The sequence below is a fragment of the Asterias amurensis genome, chromosome 14 (assembly GCF_032118995.1).
Source record: "Asterias amurensis chromosome 14, ASM3211899v1".
Classification (NCBI taxonomy): Eukaryota; Metazoa; Echinodermata; class Asteroidea; order Forcipulatida; family Asteriidae; genus Asterias; species Asterias amurensis.
Genome location: NC_092661.1, coordinates 14,131,631 through 14,156,428, shown reverse-complemented (window position 1 = coordinate 14,156,428; position 24,798 = coordinate 14,131,631). Strand labels below are relative to the sequence as shown.

General features: G+C 38.6%; 2 protein-coding genes across 7 annotated transcripts; one reads left to right on the top strand and one right to left on the bottom strand.

The window, feature by feature from the left end:
* Window positions 1-848: 848 nt before the first annotated feature.
* On the bottom strand, window positions 849-6,802 carry LOC139947118 (general transcription factor IIE subunit 1-like). Its single transcript, XM_071944965.1, has 6 exons — window positions 6,742-6,802; window positions 5,474-5,639; window positions 4,639-4,797; window positions 3,573-3,761; window positions 2,982-3,148; window positions 849-2,235 (listed from the first exon to the last, which is right to left on the bottom strand). The coding sequence occupies exons 2-6, from the start codon at window positions 5,621-5,623 to the stop codon at window positions 1,611-1,613; spliced, it is 1,290 nt and encodes a 429-aa protein (XP_071801066.1). The 5' UTR covers window positions 5,624-5,639; window positions 6,742-6,802; the 3' UTR covers window positions 849-1,610.
* Window positions 6,566-21,407, top strand: LOC139947119 (rab-like protein 3). 6 transcript variants are annotated; one of them, XR_011787320.1, is made up of 9 exons: window positions 6,566-6,625; window positions 8,004-8,095; window positions 9,875-9,992; window positions 10,396-10,513; window positions 11,451-11,595; window positions 12,703-12,774; window positions 14,837-14,887; window positions 17,291-17,409; window positions 18,865-21,407. XR_011787320.1 is itself a non-coding variant. In XM_071944966.1 (9 exons), the coding sequence occupies exons 1-9, from the start codon at window positions 6,574-6,576 to the stop codon at window positions 18,937-18,939; spliced, it is 762 nt and encodes a 253-aa protein (XP_071801067.1). In that variant the 5' UTR covers window positions 6,566-6,573; the 3' UTR covers window positions 18,940-21,407. The 6 variants fall into 6 exon arrangements, 3 of the variants coding, with proteins under 3 accessions (XP_071801067.1, XP_071801069.1, XP_071801068.1); XR_011787321.1 differs by having other exon boundaries at window positions 14,837-14,891; XM_071944966.1 differs by having other exon boundaries at window positions 17,291-17,329.
* The last annotated feature ends 3,391 nt before the right edge of the window (window positions 21,408-24,798 follow it).

The following is a 24,798-nucleotide window of genomic DNA, read 5'->3' as shown; positions in this document are numbered from 1 at the left end:
GTGTCATTGAGCAAGATGCTTTACTATAATCGCTTCTCATCACCCAGGGGTATAAGTGGGTGCCTGTGATGGCAGAGATGGTTCTTGTGATTGATTTAGCTCAGTGCGCTATAAACTTGTGCAACGCAGGCTGTATACTTCCAAGGGGGCTGAAATGGTCCAAGGATTTAAATTTGGAGCACAATGATCATTCTTTGGAATTGCGCTATATAAGAGTCGATATTACTAGTCATTCTTTGCATATACATGTACAGCTAGCAAAGAATAGTGATCGCAAGCGCAGAATATGGGTTGGATATATTACACTATAATAAAAAATAATAATAACAGTAAGTAGTTCTTACATAGCACATCTCACAATAAAGTCTCAATGCGCTTAACATTAGTGTCCTGGTCATTGGGCCAAAAACATTCCTTTAACCTTTCTCTGCTCCCTGGGGAGTATACAACCATGAACTGTTGTGGTGCTCCAGTGGCTTTTGCATACACATTATCAACCTCTACCCTCGCAGGTACCCATTTATACCCCTGGGGTGAAAAGCAATTATAGTATTATGTACACATGTACAGTAAGAGATTGGAACCCACTCTCCGATGACTTGTCCATTGGGCATGTGTTAATATTGTTTTTAATGCAAGTATAGACACCTCAACACTTGCGCGCCCGGTGCTAAACACTATGGCGCCCGGTGCGCGTCCGATTGGTCTATTTCATGAGGTCTAGATGGCCTCTGTCCTTTGGTTTGACCATCTGAGAAGGGATTGTGGTCACCAACACAAAAATATCGCACATGACTCAAACCATCAGTCGAGTAAAGTATAAACAGGTTACAAGTGGTTTTCGTTTTACTTGTATTTTATTACAGCCTAGATTTACTTTCCTGAAGTTGGTTAGCACAAATATTAGCTTAAAGATGCTATGTCAGATTTTTGGCCCCTAACATAAAAAATAGATTTTTTTTGAGTGAGTGGTATTTCAAAGAGTATCACCCGCTCTAACGAAAAAAAATTGAACTTTTACTTTTAATGGTCAGGAACCATGACAAAAATTTAAAACGTTTCTTATAAAACACATAAGAATTGGTCACGTGATATATTGTCGGGATCCCGACAAAAACTAATTTTGAGCAATTTATTTCACTGCTACTAATAATTGGCGGACTTTTTTGAGCAATGGCTTAATTGAAAGCTTGTAACTTTCTCGACCCCCCATCAAAGTACCTATTGAATTTTAAATCAAAATTTTTGGGTCAAATCGGCCAAAAATCTGACATAGCATCTTTAACAAAGAGATACAGTATCTAGAAATAAGCAAAAATATTAATGACCAACTTCCTTTGTAGTTCACATTTTTTGGAGAGCAATAACATTTAAAGATAAAGAGATTGAGGTGCTACTTCCAACAGTAGAAATTGTTCTGAAATATTTTACCTGCTTAGCAGTAAACAATAAATGTTTATTGTTCATTGTAGTGCCTTACATGGACTTGGGCAGGAACAGTGTTTATGTCTTGTGACCAGTCAGGCGGGTAAGTTTTAGTGCCAGAATTGTGATACGACACCATTTAAAAAATGGCAATAAAATAGTTTTGTTCACGATTCCAAATTTCATCAATCATACATAGCAGCGTATGCCTCTTGTCCTTTCTTTATGTACGCCTCTTTTTCAGCGGGGGACATTCGCGAGACGAGTTCATCGGTAACATCCTGGAAGGGTACCGGTCGACCCCCGACCATCACCATCACCTCCTCTTCCTCCTCATCATCCTCATCCCCGCTGTCCATCTCAACCGTATGTGTAATTGGGGCCGAGGTTGACGCTCCGATGAATTCATCATCTGACGCGCTTGCGTCGCTCTCCGCATCACTGTTCGGATCTCCGGGGATGACGGCTTGTTGCGTTCCTGACTTGCGCTCGTGCGCCAAGAGAGCGCGTATGATCTCCTCCTTCTCTTTGTTCTTTGAGGATGCTTTAGATGATGAGGATGCTCCGCCTTGGAGAGAATGGAGGTTTCCGGAGGTCTCGCTCGTTTCGTTGACGGCACCGTCTACGGTGCTCTCCATGAGCCAGACAGGGCGCTCTTTGGTCGGGACTTTTGCCGCTTGGTTGCTCTTGGAATCCTCGCCCACGTTGATGGTGATCTGTTGGTCGTACATCTCAAAGCCAAGATTGCGGGAGGCGTCGCCACTCCAAGCGTTGTGTGGACCGTTAGCACTGGCTTTGTTGGCATTAGCTCTGAAAAAAAATAATGGTTTAAAAAGTGTTAAGTCTTTTTTGTTTCTGGTGCAGTAAGGTTTCTGAGCTACAAGCCCTGCGATCGTGTGGATTCTCCCCCAAATGTTAAAGGCACTGTACTCAAAATATATACAGTGTATATATAAGAGAGAGCTGTTGAAAGTATAGACGATGTGACCTGTGACATCACGTGTACAGAAAAGCCACAGAGCCTGGACTTCCTGCAGGCATGATTTGTACACAGCCTAGTGGAACATTTTATGGAGATTGTACTGTCTAATTCTTATCAACTTTTTATATGATGAAAGGGGGCACATCTCAAGACTTGTCTAGCTTTTACTTTCATAACTCTTGGATTTATGTGGAAATTATAACACAAAGTGTCACACTTATTGTCACACTTATTGTAAACAAAGTTCACATGGTCTATAAAACATTGCGAGAAATGACTCCGTCTGAAGTAACAAAGTTTTTGAGGATGAGATAATTTCTCTCTAAAATAATAAAAGACTTCTGGCCAGAAGCCTTTTAATCATATCTGGAAACACACTGCTTTGTGCACCAAGGTGTTTTTTTTCTTTCAGCATTTTCTTGCAACTTCAATGACCAATTGAGTCCAAATTTTCACATGCTTGCTATTTTATGCATATGTTGGGATACACCAAATGAGAATACTGGTCTTTGACAATTACCAAACGTGTTCAGTGCCTTTAACCCAGCGTATTATATAAATTTGCCACTTGTACCTCTTGCTATCATTGGCTGCCGATGGAGTAGGCTCCAAGAGTGTCTTGGATAACTTGACGTGTTCTACAGCTTTCAGAAGATCAAAGACTGGTTTCATCTGCTCATTGAAGATAGCTATCTGCATGTAGGCATCCTTCTTAGGGACGGCACTCTCGTCCTCTTGCACCTTACAATCACACCCACAAAATAAAAAAATTATATTATTTGTTTCTATACCTTTCGTGTGTCACTGCCAAGAAGTCTAACACACCTGAAATAAGCTCTTGTGTTTGTAATCAGCAGAGTGTGGGTTCGAGTCCCACTTCTGACAGGTGTGTCCTTTTAAAAGTAAGACACTTTACCATAATAACTTGATACTTCAGAATTTTAGGTTTAGTTTTCAATTATTATGAAAAATGGCCTAATATCACACATGTCATGTTTTTTGTTTCATTCATATCTCGCAACTTCGATGACCGATTGAGCTAAAATTTTTACAGGTTTGTTTATTTTATGCATATGTTGAGGTACACCAACTGTGAAGACTAGTCTTTGACTATTACCAATAGTGTCCACTGCCTATTATTATTTTACTACTACTAACTCTTTACCTCTGACCCACAGAATGTGCAGTTCATTAATCCAGTAAGCATGTCCATCAGGTTACCAGCATCAAACTCATTATATTCTTTATGGCAATGAGGGCATTTGAACAGCGTCTTGCATGTGGAGTCTCGTTCCTTGTTCTCGATCTTCTGTCGCATTCTGTCCAGTTTGTACTTTACTACATCAACAAAGACCTGTTGTAAATTATAATACAAGTATTGACCATGAAACCTCTGACAAACCTCAACCTCATAATCACAAAATAAAACACGGAGGCTACTTATCAAATTTCTCTGCTAAGCAAGAAATGAGTGGGATACCAGTAGCAGAAGTGTAAAATGTATGCGACTTTGTCTGCATGGTAACCTACCTTTGCTAAGCAAGATTTTACTGTGCAAAGCAATTTTTTGTGCTTACAGTTTCAGGTATTATGACATTGGGCCCTGGTCAAAGCAGCATTTGTGGTTTGGTAGCACTTTGAAACCATCAGGGGAACACCTCAGAAATACAGGCGTACCTTGTAATGACCTCAAAAGGAGGGGGACAGGTCTGTGAGGGCCAGGACCCACTTTAAGGGATTCCAACCAAAGTTCCTGTTTTGTGGCAAGACCCTTAACTATAATTTCTCCTCTCCACCCAGGGGTAAATGGGAACCTGTGAGGGCAGAGATGGTTCTTGTGATTGATTTAGCCGAGTAGCGCATATTATTTGTTGCACAGGCTGTATACTCCCCAGGGTGCTGAGATGGTATAAGGAATTATTTAAGGCCCAGTGACCAGGGGAAATGTTGGAAGTGCTTTGAGGCGCCGGTGTGCAACGCGCCATATAAAAACTTACTAATTATTATTGTTATTATTATTCTCTTCACCAACAGATAAATGGGTAAATATGGTTCTTGTGATTGATTCAGCTTGATATGCAACATAACTTTGACAGCGGCACAGCTGAGATGGTTTAAATATGAAATAAATTTACCAGTGACCAGGGGTAACAATGTTGGAGCACCATGAGGGTCACTAAGTGACGAAATTGAGCGCTATATAAGAAGCCAATATTCATGCTAGCAATTACCTTATAGTTAATGAAGTAGTAGTTGTGTCTGTTGGTGCGCCCATCTGGCTGTGTCTCTACACGCATCGTCTGCTTGATCAGTTTGTCACCCTTGAGTCGATTCACAAAGATTCTCAGCTGCTTCTTGTCAAACTTCAACAACTCGGAGATGTCATCCTCCTAAAATTTAATTTCAACGCAAAAATGAAAAATGAAAATTTTCTTCACAGAAATTTCTGTCTGAAAGCCTCCTTCTTATGACAAGAGACAAGATGGTAATGGTAGTAAATTGTCCCTCAAAAATGTTTTGTCTGCAAAGTGCCCATTGATCAGTTTCAACACAAAAAGGCAAAGTGAAATGGTCACTTAAAGGTCAAAGGTAGGGTTATACTTTGGTATAATGACCCCCCCCCCCAAAAAAAAAGGTGTATTTTTATCCAAAAGCCTCATTGTAAAAGATGGTAAGTATCCTGTGAAATGTTTTCTTTTGAAATGCCCTCATTGAGTAGAAATCACTCACAGTACACTGTATGTTGAAAAGTTGGAATTTTCCAATATTACATCAAGTGTAGGAGAGTGTTGGAGATTCAGATTACTGTGGTACGTGTCCCTAGCCCTGGTAGGACGTCAGTCAGTGCCACTGCTTGCAACTGAGGAGTCCAACCTGGGCTATGGTGTTCCTTGTTTGAAATGCATAGAGGTACTTTTTACTTAGGAAAAAATGCATCATCATCCAACCTTTTCATCCCTCCATCTGTATTTCAAACATCGGAATATTAGGGACAGTGTCTTACCACACCTAATGGAGTTTACTAGAGTTTGGAAGGAGTTGAGACACATTGTTCCCCTCACCAACCTTAACAATTGGATTGCGCACCAGGATGTCTATAATAAGCGCATGCTCAATGGCGTAGAATCCGCGCATAATGAATCTCGCTAAGCGTTTCAGCTCATCTGGCACCTCGGTCAGCACCGACGGCTCGGAGATCGCTGAGCCTGCATTCATTCTGTGTCAGGTAATCTTGTAAACAAAACAAAAATCAAAAGTTAAATGCAGACAATTTATAACTATTTTGCTTCAAATTGTGCAAATCTAAGAATTTGATAACAGAAGCACACATGTTTGTCAATGTGTCATATCCGTTGCTTTTCCTGGAGAAAAAAATCTGTATACTGAATGAAAATGTAGCAGTTGGATACTGAAATGTTTCCCTGTTTCTTTCATTCTTTCAACCATAGAGAAAGAACAATGTTATTAAATCATGATTCATTTGTAAAACCTCATCATGCAATGGACAATGTTTCAATTTATCTTGGTTGATGTAGTAAATGTTTGGGAAAATTCACTTCACTTCAACATCCAAATCACCAACACTGCTAAATAACCCATAGGCCTAACTTACAATACCTACAACAATACAAGTACAATTAATTATAAAAAAAAAAATAATAAAAAACGCAAACGCCTGTTGTGTTGTAAGTCAAGTGTTCACTGCTGGAATTTGGAAGCACCACACACTGTTCATTCATCTAGATACTGAACAGGCTTTGATGAGAACTCCCGTAGATGTAGAATATTAACCAAACAATTATAAACGTTGTTATCAAAAAACTGGACAAAGAATAAAGATGCACAATGTATTTTTTTGCAATTATTTTTGTGTCGTCTGCTAAACTTTTTTTCATGATAACCACCTTTTTAGACTTTATTTTATGAAGTTTTGTATGAGACCTAATACGGAGCTATCGGTTACATCCTGTTAAAAGTAGGATTAGTAAATAAACAATGTCATTTGTAGCAAAGAAATGACATTTCACACACAAAAACAATTAAACTTTTATGAATGTTTTGTTTGTGATGATCGTAAATTTACGATTTAGTCTGGTGCACATAAAGTTAATGCGTCTTGAATTAATGAACGTCTGGGCACCGTTTCTCATGCCACAGTACACAAAATGGCGTCCGTCGACTTAGAAAAAGTACGCGTGGTTGTCGTAGGGGATTCGGGTAAGTTTGATAAGTATTTCCGATCCAATTCAGTGAAAAGAACATTTACAACAATCTCCACATAATACTCCATCATTTTTATGAAAAATTAACACATTTCAACCATTCTCTCTTACCTGGAAAATGAGTGCTTAATTCACGATGGGATTTTGTGGATCCACACGGTTTGCTACGCTGTGGTAGAATTATTCTATCGAGTGAGGGCGCTATAATCTTTGCTATGTAGTTGCCTTATTATATAAAAAGGAAAGTGTCTATAAAATTTTGGAAAAGTTTCCGTATGGCGCCACCACTTTTTCATTCGAAATAAAATAATATAGTATCTAATTTACCTAATTGATATATCCCTTTTTGTAAAAATGAGTGAAAAAGTGGTGGCGCCATACGGAAAGTTATCCAAAATTTTAACTCGGTAATTTGTTATTGCGTAGTAATTGGGATGAATAAAATGTTCAGAATCAGAATGTTAAAACAAGTGTGGAAACATTTCCAGTATCCTGCTACCACTTTTCCATTTGTTATGATAGATAGGTCTAATTTGTATTAAAGTAAAAACTAAGCTAAGCTAACCTATTATAAGTATTACATTCTACTATTTCTACTAGTACTAAAAAGTAAAAAAGTATTGGATAACTTTCCGTATCTGTATGGCGCCACCACTTTTTCACTCATTTTTACATTTTTACATCTCATTGAGGTAAACTAGATTCTATATTATTTCATATCAAATGAAAAAGTAGTGGCGCCATTAGCCCTGATAGTAGGACGTCAGTCAGGACTCAGTCAGTGCCACTTACCTGCAACGGAGGAGTCCAACCTGGGCTATCGCACAATATATGGAAACTTTTTCAAAGTATTTATATACTAAAAAATTAATGTTCCTTTTTTTGTAAATATTATTGAAAAGGTGGTGGATTATACAGAAATCAGTCAAAATTTGTTTTATAATTGTATATAACTTGAAGTTGTTGAAACAATATTTTACGGCTTGGCCATGTTCCAGAACTGATGGGCCTATTCATTTTTACTCGGCTAAAACCTTAATTCATGGTCATGGATGGAGGAAGATTTGTCGAACACAAGCCTTTGTTTTAATAACATTAACATTGTATTTCGTAATATTTTGCCACAGAATTAACCTTGGATCAATGTCATGGCTCTGGTCACCACATGATTCTGCGCTTACGTCCCGTAGAAATAATATACATGTGCTTTAAGGGCTCCATATATGCACAGAACACTGTGTGACGTCCTAAAAGCAAGCCGTTGAAATTAAATCAGACCGTGCGCCTTGAACTGGCAGACTTTTTACTAAGGTCTGACTCCACCCTCATATTTCCAAAAATTAAACTCAACTTTTTGTGTTTACAATTCCTAGGTGTAGGCAAGTCATCTCTAGTTACTTTGATCTGTCGTGGACAGCCAAATCTATACCCCAGTTGGACAATAGGAGCAGCTGTTGACGTTAAGGTGGGTTCCCATTCATCTGAGTTCAGAAGAAATAAAATAAATCAATCATTTGACGTGATATTTTCCTACAAACCACTTGTAAAACACATCGTCGGCTCGGTACTATTTAAGGTTGTTAGTGCAGTTGAGTTTTCTATCCAAAATTGCCATTTTACGGCAGAGCTCAGCTTTTTACGAAACAAGAGACACTCTGAACAAATGTTTCAAAGAACGGACAGAGTGTTTTAACTGTCCCAAACATTGAGTCCACCAGTTCCATCAGAACCACACTCAAAAGAGACATTTAAAGGCAGTGGACACTATTGGTAATTGGCAAAGACCAGTCTTCTCACTTGGTGTATCTCAACATATGCATAAAATAACAAACCTGTGAAAATTTCAGCTCAATTGGTCGTCGAAGTTGCGAGATATGATTGAAATAAAAAACACCCTTGTCACACGATCGTTGTGTGCTTTCAGATGCTTGATTTCGAGACCTCAAAATCTAATTCCTGTCTAATTCTGAGGTCTCGAAACCAAATTTGTGGAAAATTACTTCTTTCTCGAAAACTTTGTTACTTCGGAGGGAGATGTTTCTCACAATGTTTTATATTATCAACAGCTCCATATTACTGGTTACCTAGTAAGTTTTTATGCTAGTTTTTTTGGGGAGTAATTACCAATAGTGTCCACTGCCTTTAACCACTGTGAGACCAGAAATATCCGTACGTATTCCAAAGAAGTCCAAAAAAGAAAGAAAGTAGAAGACCTCACCATGGAGCTTTGGAAGGCCGATTTGGAATCTTCCACCAACCCAATGAAGACAATATTGGTCTCCAAAATTATTGTTTGAAAAAAAGATATCAATATATAAACCACAAGGGAAACTGACTGGGTAAAATTTTAAATGATTTTTGGGGTTGAACAAAGAATTGACTAGAGTGGGATTGGAACCAACGACCTCCAGATTAACGTGCCGGCGCTCTACCAACTGAGCTATCTAGCCCTATGTTGGCGGTGTCCCTATAAGGGCTAGATAGCTCAGTTGGTAGAGCGCCGGCACGCTACTCTGGAGGTCGTTGGTTCGAACCCCACTCTAGTCAATTCTTTGTTCAACCCCAAAAAACATCTGTTTGAAAAAAGAAAACATTATAAATTTATCATTTAGTGCAGGTGTCCCAGGGAATTTTGTCCGCCAAAGATTCTATCCCCCATATGGGAAATTTTTATGAGCTGGAGGAGGATGATTCAAAAGAGGGCGCTATCAGAAGACGTTTGTACACAGTTTGCCGTATGGGGGGGGGGGGGACAGAATCTCCTTCCACACCGACCATGCAGTTCATTGACTGATTAGAGAGGCATTAAAGGCAGTGGACACTATTGGTAATTGTCAAAGACTAGCCTTCACAGTTGGTGTATCTCAACATATGCATAAAATAACAAACCTGTGAAAATTTGAGCTCAATCGGTCATCGAAGTTGCGAGATAATAATGAAAGAAAAACAACCCTTGCAACACGAAGTTGTGTGTGTTTAGATTCGTGGAAAATTACTTCTTTCTCGAAAACTATGGCACTTCAGAGGGAGCGGTTTCTCACAATGTTTTATACCATCAACCTCTCCCCATTACTCGTCACCAAGAAAGGTTTTATGCCAATAATTATTTTGAGTAATTACCAATAGTGTCCACTGCCTTTAAATAGTGAAACCTCCCTCCCAGTCTGCAGAATTTGGAAAGGATGGACGATAAACAATGTTTTTCTTTCATGGCCTTTGACTTTGTTATAATGTTAACTTGCAGATTCACGAGTACAAGGAAGGGACGCCGGCCCAGAAGAGTTATTTTGTTGAGTGTTGGGACATTGGAGGATCAGTGAATCATGCAAACAGTAGACATATATTCTACAACCCTGTAAATGGTAAGGGACAAGTATAGAAAGCGTCTTCATACTACATACATAGTTTGTTTGGAAGGTCCTGTATAGCTAGGTCTTGTTTTTATTTATTTATTTTTTTTTTTGGGGGGGGAGGGGAGGGGGAATGGGGTTTGTGGTATTTCCTTGCTTCTACCAGTTGTGAGCATTTTAGTCATTGTCTAATTATTTTGCTATATTGTGTACACTTTATGGAATTGGCGCAGTATAAATCACTAAATTACATGTATTATTAGTATTAGGCCTATTTATTCATTTGCGACTACTTCTCGTCTCTTGACCTTTCAGTTTCAGATTAAGGGAATAAACAACTAATTTTGTATTTTTCCTTCAAACATTTATTTTTCCTTCAAACATTTATATAAAATATATTTGTTTCCACTTACAGGTATTATTCTAGTGCACGACCTTACAAATAGGAAATCTCACTCCAACCTACGGTTATGGCTAAGTGAAGTATTAAGCAGGGAGTCGACGTATGGCACAAGAAGTCGGACAAGTACAAGGTAAGAGGTTTCTCTCTTTCATACAAGCTTGGCAAACATTCATTGTCGGCAACCTTATGTAAACATGAGTTGAAGCACTTATACATAACATTGGTTATTGTTAAAGACCTGTATAAAAAATTGTGGAAAAATAACCTTACCATGTTTTCACTGTCTTCAAACGGCAACTCACAGGATCAAAGCTAATCGTTTAAAGTAATTTCAAGCAAATTTGTTTTGTTAATGGGATGTTTTCCACAAGTTTTTGAAAATTGCAGAATGGAAGTACATGTATATATGATCTTCATCCAAACCTCGGGAAGGTACTGAGTATTCAGTGTTTAAAACACATCGTTGTAAAGGTTAAAAATAATTTATTGAATTATTGTTGTACCTGCTGCTAACACATAGCCTGAATCGAGCAGTCTGAGCCAAAGTTCATGGGTTCGAATCCCACCCCAGTGATTTGCATGTAGATATTTTTCACAGCAAAGCTGGGAAAACTACTGAGTGCACTGCTATATTCTCATACAGTGTATAGACGATGTGACCTGTGACATCACATGTTTACAAAAGAGCCACAGAGCCTGGACTTCCTGCAGGCACGATTTGTACACAGCCTATGGAAGAAATCATAAAATCTTATATTTTAGGGAGATTGCACTGTCTAATTCTTGTCAACTTTTGATATGATGAAAGGGGGCACATCTTAAAACTTGTCCAGCTTTTACTTTCATAACTCTTGGATTTATGTGGAAATTATGACACAAAATGTCAACTTTCCCATCTGACCTGTGCAGTATTGTGCCTGCCAGACCACTCAAAGAATGTACAAGGTCACACTTATTGTAAACAAAGTTCACATGGTCTATATATCTAGAAACCAATTATATTCTTTATCCCCGATGCAAAACTAACCACTGTATTTGTATGTTTTGTTTTCTACTATGTGTTGCAGTGAGTACGACCCAGAGCAGTTTGCAGGCACTCGCATTCCAGTCTTAGTAGTAGGAACAAAACATGATCAACTAGACTCAACAAGACAAACCAAGCTACAAACGTCTGTCATTGCTGAGGAGTGCGGTGCTGATGAAATTAACCTTGTAAGTTTCTTATTATTACTGTGCAATTAAAAGAACACGTTGCCTTGGATCGGTTGAGTTGGTCTTTAAAAAGCGTATGTAACCGTTTGTTATAGAATGCATATGATTAGAAAGATATTTTAAAAGTAGAATATAATGATCCACACTAGTATTACTCCAAATTGCGTGGTTTTCCTGTTACCTCGTCAACAAACACGGTCGGCCATTTATGGGAGTCAAATTTTTGACTCCCATAAATGGCCGACCGTGTTAGTTCGCAAAGTAAAAGGAAAACCATGCAATTTCGAGGCAAATTTGTGTGGATCATTGTACTCTTCTTTTTAAACATCTTTCTAACCATATGTATTATATAACAAACGGTTACAAACGCTTTTCAAAGACCAACTCGACCGATCCAAGGCAACGTGTTCCTTTAAGCATCTGAGAGCAAATACTTTGAAAGTTTTAGTTGCACAACTCTGTAGAGCAGATAGATATATAACAAATCTACTATACAAACTTTTATCTAGAATTCCATGAATCTGTTTTTTCAATATTTCACACTAGATTACGTTTTGTATATCTTTGTCCTCTGTGATAGTTTTTATCCATATCTAATTAATCCAACATTCCAGGTTTTTATAAATTGTATGTAACTATGTATGTTCTGTCTTTTAACCCTTCTATATCTTTTGTGTCTTATCTTTCTACTGTGCTGTGGTAAATTTTGCATAGCTACTTGTACTTAATTGTAGGTTATTTTTTTGGGGGGTTGAACAAAGAATTGACTAGAGTGGGATTCGAACCAACGACCTCCGGATTAATGTGCCGGAGGTCGTTGGTTCGAATCCCACTCTAGTCAATTCTTTGTTCAACCCCAAAAATCATTTACAAATTTACCCAGTCAGTTTCCCTTGTGGTTTATATTAATTGTAGGTTAATCATAGTATTTGTAGGTTATCCCTTATAATCGGCTAATCTAGGACTTTTATGTATTTGTTGGTGATTGTCTTTGTAATACTTACAATGTAATGTTTGATTTTGTAAGCGCAACATCAAGTTTTTCAACATGTCTTGTGTTTAAAAACTGAAATAAAATCATGCTGTGTTTTCCTTTGAACCATGCAGGACTGCACCCTAGCAAGACACGTAGCTCCAGGATCCACCAACGCAGTTAAACTCAGCAGGTTCTTCGACAAGGTAAAGAGAGTTGTAAACCTGTAGGTCGCTGGGCAAATGTATGGCTTCTGTCTGGCACCCCGAACAACGATATTGACAAAATAGGGAGACTGTCACAATAGGGCTTGATAGTTTATGAAGTCCTGGAACGTTGATCCAGAGTATGATTCATACTCGGTTCTAATAATGTTTATCTTTCTTCGCCCCCAAAAAAATCAATATTTTTTTTGTGGATTGATTTATTGGAATTTTGTATTAGTTTCATTTTAGTTTTCCTTATTTTCTGATCCTAGCAAAGTGTACCCTTGGTTTTTAGAACCAGTTTCTTTTCTTATATAAATGTATACAATAAAAGTAACCAGTGAATATTTCATTTCAAAAGGTAGTAGCAATTCTGAGATATTGCCGAATATTTGAAGTGGCTTAGTCCAAGCAGGAAGAAAAATCCATAATTGGAAAACACAATCTGAGAAATGTTTCCTGCAGAATCCCTCTCATTAAAACCACATTCATTTGAAGGGAATCGTTTCTAAAAATCTTATACGCCACTGCTTCTAACCAAGTAAATTTTTCTGCTCATTTATTTTTTGGAGTAATTTCCAAAAGTTAACCTTCGCTTTAATTTCTAAGCAGCATGACGCTTCAATTTTCTGTTCATAACCCCCCCCCCCTCTCTTTCTTTTCTTTTCACCGAGGCTCAAAACCAACATTTTTACCTCTTCGCGGTTATTGATTGATTTATGACATTATTATCTGGTTTAATTATTTAAAGAAACACTTTTTCAATCGAGAAAAAATGCACTTACATCATGCAGTGTACATTATGCAGTGTCAAGGTCGAGCGTTTAAGAGAACCTAACTCAAGCTCTGGTGTTTCTGATATGAAGAGTGTGGGTTCGAGTCCGGGTCTTGGCAATTTCGTTCCCAGGGTAGATCGATCTCACCGCGCCATTCTTTTCCAGCATGCCTTGCTCGATCATAACCCCTGGAATTGGCAAATTTAAATGTGCTATATGCTAGCACATTTAAATGAGCCATAAATGAGCGTACATATTCATTATTCAATCTTTTCTACGCGCGCACGCATGTCTTTCGTCTTAAAGAATGTTTTTGTTTTTTAAAAACGTGTTTGTGTCATAAAAAATGCCGGCGTGATCAACATAAAAATAACTTAAAACTACGCGCACACGCACTTGACATCTAATGCATAACCAATTTCCTAAGCCAATCAGAGTTGTTTCCCAGTACATGCCTCCCAGGGGTTAGTGACGAGAGGTATCGATGTGGCGCGCAGCCCATGTTAGCGAGGCTGGGGTCTTGGCACAAGATTCTTTACCATAATTGCTTTGTCTTTTGGATGGGACATAAAGCCAAGGTCCTGTGAACTCGGATTGGTCGTAAAGTAACCCCTATCGTGGAAGAGAAGGGGTTTACCCTGGGCGATGTTTCTTGTTTACAGAGCAAGCACCCTTTGTTTACAGGTTTCCTCAGGCTGGCCAGCTACAGTGATTGAATTCACATTATGAGGCCTCCTTGCTTTAATTACCGTATAATATTAATAATAGTTAAAATAATATTAACTAAATACATAAGTTGCTAACTTTAAAATAATCAGCTACATGTATGTGAACTCACAGGCCTGATACTTCGTGGAGGCAACGGAGGCGATTGTAAAGAGAGTACACACCAGGGCCCAATTTCATCGAGCTGCTAAGCACAAAAATTTGCTTAGCATGAAGTTTTTGCCTTGGTAAAAACAGGATTACCAACCAAATTTCCACGTGATATTCAGGATAAGCAAACAACAGCTGAATACCAGTAACAAGCAATATGCAACAAATGTAAATTTGGTTGGTATTCCTTTTTTTATCAAGGCAAAAATTTCATGCTAAGCAAATTTTTGTGCTTAGCAGCTCTATGAAATTGGGCCCAGTACATGTACAAGTAAAACTTGCGATTACAATACCAGTACTTAACAGAGCCACTAATTCATCTCTAATTCATCTCTGTCGTTTCCAAGTCTCCTCTTTGCTTTTCTCTAACACCTTCTCTCCTTGCTCCCTGGAAACCCTTCTACCCGTAGGTGATATATCGACGCTTCTACTCTAACCCTGCTAGGGACTCTCCACAGAAGGTTTGTAAGTTGCCTCTCTCCCTCTTGTTGCCTGGGCCCAATTGCATAGAGTTTGGAATCGCAATAGCACACATATGCATGACCAATTTACGCATGATCAGCACGTAAAGGATGAAAAAACACCAGCGACAATCATGGCACAGTTTTTGAAGCAATGCCGTTCACAAGCCTTAAAAAGAGCTGAGCCCAAAAGTAGCTTAGGACAAACATTGTTTTCCTTGCCAGAAAAAGGTTACCAGACAAACTGAGATGCCACATGTATGGTTTGTGACTGGTATCCTGCTTAATTTTTGCTTAGCAGGAAATTTGTTAAGCACCACCACCTGCTTAAGGAGCTCTATGAAGTTGGGCTGGTGTGAGCTGTTTGAATGCCTTAACATTGTGATGTGTGCCCTACCATGGAGGAAGGAATAGAAGGAGCTCGAACGAAGGGACTTCAAAAGTCGAACCCGTGGTACCTTGGTCGTTTAACGACACCTCGTAATCACCCACATATCTTATACAGACAATGGGCGACCCCTGGCGTATGTGAGTTTGCGCGTGCGCACGTGGTTCTTCACTCAACCATGGTGTCGTATGTCGTATGGATATAATACAAAAAAACAACTTTTTTGAGACCTGATAAAAATTGTGTACACTTGTGCTCACCAAATCGAAAAACACAATTGAATACCAAACACCCTCGTGTGCTATTACCCAAACTTTAAACCACCGCTAGTGACCGGAAAGTAAACAAAAATGAAAAAATATGCCATGATGTTTCAGTGAAACACCACAAAGGGTAAAAGAAAACGTGTATAATTCACAATTCTTGTCTCCAATGATTCAACTTTACACGAAGGCAACGGTGCAGAGCGGCGGTACCGCACGTTCTGTACAAAGAAATCTAATCCTGCTCGTTAATCGGCCATACAGCTGGAGGTCTCCTATCTTTTTCCACTGGCCAGACAGGGGCATTGTCAGGGTATTCTTTTGTTACTCTGCGGTTTGGCGGGTCGTTCGAGCTCCTTCTATTCCTTCCTCCATGGCCCTACTAACATTTCGCTGAAGCAACATTTTCTTCTCTAATTTGTTCCCCTCTCTAATTCTTTGAATCATTTTAATTTTCTTTTCTGCACATTGCTGTGTTTTGCTAGTGAGGTGTGTGCACTGATTGGTCAGTTTGTATTTAGAAAACTCAAGAACTTGAGTTTGCTTTTTTGAGTGTTTGACCCCCATCCATGTATTGACCTGAATAGAATCCGGTTTTCCTGTTTGGTTTATTACTTGATATTGTTTTTATGATAGGATTGTTTGCATTAAAGCCATTGGACCCTTTTGGTAAACAGTGTTGTCCAAGGCCCACACTTTGTGTACCACAACTTCTATATCAAATAACAAACCTGTGAAAATTTAGACTCAATCGGTCATCGGAGTCGGGAGAAAACAACGGAAAATCCCACCCTTGTTTCTGCGCGTTTCGCCGTGTCATGACATGTGTTTAAAATAAATCCGTAATTCTCGTTAAGGAGAATTTATATTGTTTCGCTGTTTTCTCAAAAAGTAAAGCATTTCATGGAATAATATTTCAAGAGAAGTCTTTCACCATTGCCTTCTGTAAACCCTGTAAGTTATTTGTAAATCTGTGAACTTTTTTTTTTTTTTCTGAACCGAAAGGGTCCAATGGCTTTAAAGAGTTGTTTGCTTAATATTTTGCTGATTTCTTCTGAATGTTTGACTAACCACAAACAGTTTGCATTTTTGAGAACCTACTAAATATCCGCAATGAGTCTGCTCAAATGTTTTTGATGTAAGAATTGAATAAATGTTGTTTTCCATGTTTGATGTCTAACACGCTTTCTTTACTGTGTGTCCTTAAGCAAAACACTTCACCATTATTACTTTGTCTTTCGGACAGGACGTAAAGATGTAGGCAGGTCCTGTGTGTTGTGTAGTACATGTAAAAGAACCACGTATGCTTATCATTAAGTGAAGGGGTCTGCCCTTATGTTTCTGTCAAGAATGTTTTTACACGTTCATGCTGTTTAAAATGATAAACATTGAAAACTAGTGGGGTGTCTTGGCTGAGCAGTCAAGCACCCTGGACTCAAGCTCTCTAGTGTTTCTGATCAGCAGAGTGTGGGTTCGAGTCCCGATCTTGACACTTGTGTCCTTAAACAAGACGCTTTGTCCTTTGGATTGCACGTAAAAGAAGGAAAAGAACCCAGTACTTGGGTCCTAGAAGTGGAAAGGGGAGCAAAGTTACCACTACCAACCCGGCCACCCAAGTATATTAAGTTAGTAACATATTTGGGTTTTATAATTTGTTAAAAATAACAAGCGCTTTGAGACGCCATTACGTCTGATAAAGCACTGTACAAGAATAAGATATTTTTACGACCCCCCTTTCTTTCTTCGTTGCAGGTGATCGAGAGACGTTTCTTCTCAAGGGATTCTAGTCAGGTGTGTTCTACGCCCCTCCATCCGTGGTGACCCCCACCACAACCCACGCATAATTAATGGGTCACCACCATCCCTATGTTGTAAGTGGTGATGTTGACGATCGTGTGCCCCACATACATCACCCTTCTCTTGGCATGCTGCCCCCCCCCCATCTACCCTTTTTTTGCACAGCGTTCTTGGTTTGACCTGTTTGGCTTTAGCAACTTAGAATACCTTACATGTGCTTATATACCGGCCAGGCTTCGAATTGATGATACCCAAGCCTACATTCATATGGACTGTAAAAGGGGTAACCCTGTTTCAGCCTTAGGAGTAGGTGGCAATGGCCTCTGGAAAAAATAATTGTAGCCCACACCTTGAAGTGGCCTTCAGGCCTTGTGTGTCAGGCGACTTGGATAAAAAAATGAATAAAAAAAGAAAAAAACAAAAACCCAAGATACTCTGCTGACGGCAACAATGTCTACATCAGTTTTTCTATTGCATAATTTACTTTATCTCTGTATTTCTTTATTCAAAACAGCTGTCAACAGTTTTCTCCTTGATTTAACGTGTACACCTCACAGTTTTTGAATTTTTTTATCCGTTTTTTCCCTGTGTATAGTGCCTTTCTGATTCTTTCAGAAATCATTTTTATCCGCAGACTGGACCTTTATGTTTTTGGAATATGTAGACTTTCCTCCCCCAGTCTAGCCTTCTCCATATTTTAGGTTGTTTGTGTGTGTGAAATTGTATTGAAATTGGGGAGAGAATTAAAATATGAATAATAATAGTAAGGACTCTTTATCTAAATAGAGTGTGACCCTCGTTACCTCATTTGCCGATTCTAAATAACTTTGCATTCAAAGCATTCAAAGTATCTCTGCAGTAGTTGAGTATTGTAGATTGCTATTTACCCCTTTAAAGCCATTGGACCCTTTCGGTACAGAATAAAAAAAAGTTCACAGATTTACAAATAACTTACAGGGTTTACAGAAGGTAGTGGTGAAATACTTCCCTTGAAATATTATTCCATGAAATGCTTTACTTTTTGAGAAAACAGTAAAACAATATCAGTTCTCGTTAACGAGAATTACGGATTTATTTCATGACACGGCGAAATGCGCGGATACAAGGGTGTGTTTTCCCGTTATTTTCTCCCAACTCCGATGACCGATTAAGCCCAAATTTTCACAGGTTTGTTATTTGATATAGAAGTTGTGATACACGAAGTGTGGGCCTTGGACAATACTGTTTACCGAAAGGGTCCAATGGCTTAAAGAAAATTGATACATATCTTTGTTACCTTTTTTTAGGCCTATCCATTAATAGTTAGGTTTTTTTTCTTATATCAGATGACTTTTGGGGAAATGGGGGAGTGGGACATTGTGGCCCTCAAATGTTTTAGTAAGGCTTCAGGGATATTCCATTGTAGTAACCACAATCTACCAGAGCAATACATCTAGATTAATTCATTACTTTGTAACTTTGTCATTCTTTCTCGCCTTTACATAAAGCATTTTTTTTTAAACACTTTTTTTCTCTTTTTTCTTTCTCAGCAACCAGTTGGTAGTCCCACAGAGAAGCGGCGACCCTTCACTCCACAATTCATGAAAAACCTTCACACAGACTGACATCTTCTCTGTGAAAGAACCCTCACTGCCATCCAGCTAGATGATGGTCACTTGACAATGACCTCCATTGGACAGTAACGCAAGGACCAACCTCGTTCCCAGGGGTGAATCGCTCTCGCCGTGCCATTTTCTCCCAGCATGACTGGCTCGCTCACGCTGATCACATACTGTGGGACGTCTTTGGAACCTCGTCATCAAGATCCTTGCTGCTGAGGAACAGTTTCATCTCAGGGTTGGAAGACAAAAAACAAAAATGCAATGCAACAATGATAAACTGTCTCAAGATTATTTATACCTCATCGGTTGTGTATTTCACTACATAGAAGGATTTGACCTGCAAATCAGAGCAAGGAGAATGACGTGCTCATGGGTCGAACCTGACAAATTACAATGTAATGCTATTGCAAAGATGTAAGTTTTCCTGCTCAATTCTGCTCAGCAGATGACTTTGCAGGGCTGAGCATACAATATGTTTTAGGTATGCATTAAAGGCGGTGGACACTATTGGTAATTACTCAAAATAATTATTACCATAAAACCTCTTTTGATTACGAGTAATGGGGAGAGGTTGGTAGTATAAAACATTGTGAGAAACAGCTCCCTCTGAAGTGATGTAGTTTTCGAGAAAGAATTAATTTTCCACAACCTTGATTTCGAGACCTCAGATTTAGACTTTGAGGTCTCAAAATCAAGCATCTGAAAGCACACAACTTCGTGTGACCATAGTGCGACATGTTTTTTTTTTCTTTCATTAATATCTCGCAACTTCAACGACCGATTGAACCCAAATTTTTCACAGGTTTTGTTATTTTATGCCTATGTTGAGATACACCAAGTGAGAAGACTGGTCTTTGACAATTACCGATACGGTCCAGTGTCTTTAAAAGCAATGTAAAGTTATATTCGCTTTGCCCATTACAACAAAAATACATCGTAGTTTGTGCAATATGTTGTCTATGTACAGCAGGATCTGTTATTCATGTATTAGGAGATGGTGCAAAAAGCTAGTGCCTGCTAGAAAAACAACCTTTAGTTGTGCTATATTTTATTTTAAAAGTTTATACATAGGTCTGATACTTTTTACAGAGGCAATTTAGTCAATTGTCCCTGGTAACCTGGGCCCAATTTCATAGAGCTGCTAAGCACAAAAATTTGCTTAGCACGGAATTTCTTCTTTGATAAAAACATGATTACCAACCAAATTTCAACGTGATTTTCAGGATAAGCAATAAACAGCTGAATACCAGTAACAAGGAGTATGCAACAAATTGAAATTTGGTTGGTAATCTTGTTTTTACCAAGGAAGAAATTTCATGCTTAGCAAATTTTTGTGCTTAGCAGCTCTATGAAATTGGGCCCTGGTTATTGCCTTAATGCACCTTGATTGGCACCAGGACAAATCAACATTTTTCTTTGAAAAGGTGACCGTTACAAAGAAACAAAACTGCCTTACTCTAAAGAACAAAGTTTCAGGCCTGCGTACTTAATCACAATTTTTCAGGCCTGAAATTTCATCTTTGAGATGGCAAGGCCATTTTCATTTTGCAAATGGGTTTTCCGTTGTTAAAGCGGTGTTAAGACCAAGGCCTGATGTTCTGCCCTTTGTAGATTGATTTCCAATTTGTTTGCCTTGGAGAATTGTCATTTAAAGGGAAGGTACATGTTTGGTAATTGTCAAAGACCAGTCTTCTCACTTGGTGTATCCCATCATAACCAAAAAAAAACAAGGCTGTGAAAATTTGGGCTCAAGTGGTCATTGAAGTTGCGAGAAATGATGAAAGAAAAAACACCCTTGTTGGAAGAATTTGTGTGCTTTCAGATAATAATAAAAGATTTCTAGCTGGAAGTCTTTTATTATTTTAGTGAAAAAATTACCTCTTTCTCAAAATCTACGCTACTTCAGAGGGAGCCGTTTCTCACAATGTTTTATACTATCAACAGCTCTCCAATGCTCGTTACCAAGTCAGTTTTTAAGTTAACATTTTTTTTGAGTAACTACCAAACGTGTATCTTCCCTTTTAAAGCCTTAAAAGTCTCCTGAAGCCTACACTATGTGTAAGTATGCAGGTCATGTTTTGTACTAATTTTTTTTCCCAAGAACCAAAGACCATGCCTGTGGTAACAACAAAGGCCATGGCTTCACCATAATTTCAGGCCTGATTTTGCTCAAGGAAAATGTTCTTGGGCCTACATTTTATAACACACTTTAATGTGGTGTAAACTACAATTCTTATAAAGTTGCCTTTAAAAGCTAGTGGGTGAAACAGAGGTAGAAAATAGGAATTGGCAGGTAACGATAAGTGTAGGGGTTTTCCTCAGTTTTTCTTTCCCACGGAAAGTTTTATTTTATTTTAATTAATTCCTGAAGAGCTTTGACAATCTTGTCAAGATCTATCAGTTCTGTGACTTTTGTAAATATACATGTAGATAAATAACTCAATACAAATTATACTAACGATAAGGAATAAAGAAAGTATCTTTTGATTACAAAGGACTTGTAGCCTTGATTTGTTTGGTCATTTTTTGTTGAATATTTCATGCCAGAACTGTGTCTTTGATTCTGTTTCCAAACTGCATGGTCGTCATGTCAGTGCAAAAACATCATACATGTACAGTGAATATCGACTTTGCAAAGTTTTTGTATCTCGCAAGAAAATGCTCCGTGCAAAAACGTAGCTGTATCTCGGCGCTGTACCAAAATTCTTCAAGGAAGAAAGATGATCCTAGCATTTATTGCTGACACCCCATAGTAGGTTTCCTTGAGAGGAGGTGGCAATTTTAGAAAGTGGCGATGTTTTGTCTTTACTTGATTGTCATAATCAGTCTGATTGGAGTGATTGATTCAGACAGGCTCGGAGGTAGAAAAAGTCAATCCATTATGCCCTAAATAATCACTTGCCATGTCGTCAAGTAGGGAGGCCAAAGTCCGCAGAAGATGTGTTACCATGGCAACACCATTGTCGCTTCTTGAGAGGTACAGATGTTGCGGGGAAATGGGTGGGGTTAAAGGAAGAAAAAAGTGTTGTCTTTCACAATTTAGATATACATTTTGTTAAGCTCCAGTTGAAGCCTTTTATTATGCATCTGAAAGCACGCAAAGTTGTGCAACAAGGGCATTCTTTCAATATTCTCTTGCTACTTCGAATTTGAGCCTAAATTTTTAAAGGTTTGTTATTTTATACACATGTTGGGATACACCAAATACAAATACTAGTCTGGACAATTACCAAACGTGTCCAGTTCCTTTAAGCAGCTCTATGAAATTGGTTCCTTAGATACTAGCCTAGAGAGGAGGGCACCATACAGATTTGAAAGAGTGCATAATACAATTGGGTTTTTTCTTTTGGACAAAATGCACTTTATCAAATTCCTCATTATCATTATTTATCATAAATATAAGTAAAAGTACTACCATGGAGTTAGGATTAGGTACTACACAAAAAAGATTTATCTTATGTTAAATAATGGGCCATACGCAACCAAAATTATACTTCTTAAAAATAGTTACCCTTTACTGTCATTCAGTCGCATCTCAAAATAAATATTTATTTATAATAAAAAAGGAGAATCTTCAAAAGTACACAATTTGTCAGAACTCAACCTTGGGCCTACAAAGAACAAGTTACTTTCTCCCTGTGTTTTCCCTTCTTAATGACCAGTTTCCGTGTCTTTATGTTGACACTCTTACCCTACCTATAAATTTGCTTAATTTGCCTGTGCAAATAACCCTTCTGTGTGCCCCCCCCCCCCGCAAAAAAATATATAAACCTTAAGAGAAAAAAATGGAGGAGAAAGTGGCGCCGTATTCCCCCTTGTGACTTCGTGTGACTGTGCTTTGCAGCTGAAGCCTGATTACCAATATGGAAAATATTTTAACGTGGCAGTCTGTGCGTCGCCAGGAGGGTTTGCTGTGGTTCATCAGGGATTCACGCAGCGAGAGACATCTCCTTTAATCATTAACCACGTGGCTATACTCTCTGTACTAGATTAAGGTCTTGATTATCGGGAGGCTGACAATCGTTTGGGGCTGGCCTTCTATGATATCCAGTGGTTAATTGGGAATGCTGCACCAATATGGTAGGGCACCACTTAAGGGTTTCGTCGTGTCAAAAAGCATATTAGTTTTCCCTCGAGTGCTAGTTTAACTGTTTTTCTTCCGTTCTAACTGTCCAGTAATGCGCACACGCATAAGGCGTTTGGACTTGGCTTGTTTACGGGCTTTTGCCCTGATGTCTTCGTTGGTTTTCCTGGCGTCAGATGCACTCTTTCAGTGACACCCATCTCGCCTTCAGCGGCTGTTGTCCCCTTTCTGTTCAACCCTCCACATTTCACTGTCCATTATAACGACCCAGATGGTGTCTTTGCACATGAATTAACCTTCCCATCCCATTCACTCCTCCTCAGTGTGTATACGGATATATTATGAGCACTCATCTTTAAAGATGGATGACATTTTTAAGTCATTTTGGGTTGCTCATTGATATCAACAAGCTGTCAATCATTAACTGTATCCATCCAACACCGCGCTAGGGCCCCAGTCCCGGAGCGTTCTAATGGTTGGGTGTTTTGCACTATGGCGGGTCTCACAAGCAAAGTCAACAATAAAGCAAGGTTCTTGCTCTATGGTACGAGGGATCAGTATTGTTTTGTGTGTGTTTGGTTTATGTTTGTTTGTTTGTTTGTTTGTTTGTTTGTTTGTTTGTTAATTTGTTTGTTGGGTTGTTTGCTCGCTCGCTCGCTCGCTGGCTGGCTAGCTGGCTGGCTGGCTGGCTGGCTTGCTGGCTGAATGGCTGGCTGGCTGAATGGCTGGCTTGCTTGTTTGTTTGTTTGTTTGTTTGTTTGTTTGTTTGTTTGTTTGTTTGTTTGTTTGTTTGTTTGTTTGTTTGTTTGTTTGTTTGTTTGTTTGTTTGTTTGTTTGTTTGTTTGTTTGTTTGTTTGTTTGTTTGTTTGTTTGTTTGTTTGTTTGTTTGTTTGTTTGTTTGTTTGTTTGTTTGTTTGTTTGTTTGTTTGTTTGTTTGTTTGTTTGTTTGTTTGTTTGTTTGTTTGTTTGTTTGTTTGTTTGTTTGTTTGTTTGTTTGTTTGTTTGTTTGTTTGTTTGTTTGTTTGTTTGTTTGTTTGTTTGTTTGTTTGTTTGTTTGTTTGTTTGTTTGTTTGTTTGTTTGTTTGTTTGTTTGTTTGTTTGTTTGTTTGTTTGTTTGTTTGTTTGTTTGTTTGTTTGTTTGTTTGTTTGTTTGTTTGTTTGTTTGTTTGTTTGTTTGTTTGTTTGTTTGTTTGTTTGTTTGTTTGTTTGTTTGTTTGTTTGTTTGTTTGTTTGTTTGCAGGTTTGTTTGTTTGTTTGTTTGCAGGTTTGTTTGTTTGTTTGCGGGTTTGCTTGTTTGCGTGCTTTTGCATGCTTTTGTTTTTCGTATTTGCGTGTTTGCTTGTTTGCGTGTTTACATGTTTGCGTGTTTGCTTGTTTGCGTGTTTGCGTGTTTACGTATTTGCTTGTTTGCGTGTTTGCTTGATTGCGTGTTTGCGTGGGTGCACGTCTGCATTTCTGCGTGTTTGCGTGTTCGCGTGTTTGCAAACTGCACTCAACCATTATGTTCTGTTCTTTGCTAGGAATGAATGGAGTCGAGTACCAGTCGCAGCAATTTAAACCGTATGGTATTGTGGCTGGTAACCTATTTCTGTTAAGCAACATATTTCTGTGCTTAGCAAGTTTGTTATGCCCAGTGCTTTATGAAATTGGGCCCACCAGGTTGTTGGCATAGAGGGTTTGACCATTGGTTACAAGTATTGAGTCCAACACGAATCAGACTGTTCTGACCTAGTTTAATAACTGGGTGCTTAAAGTGTTTACCCACTCGTGTTTGTCTG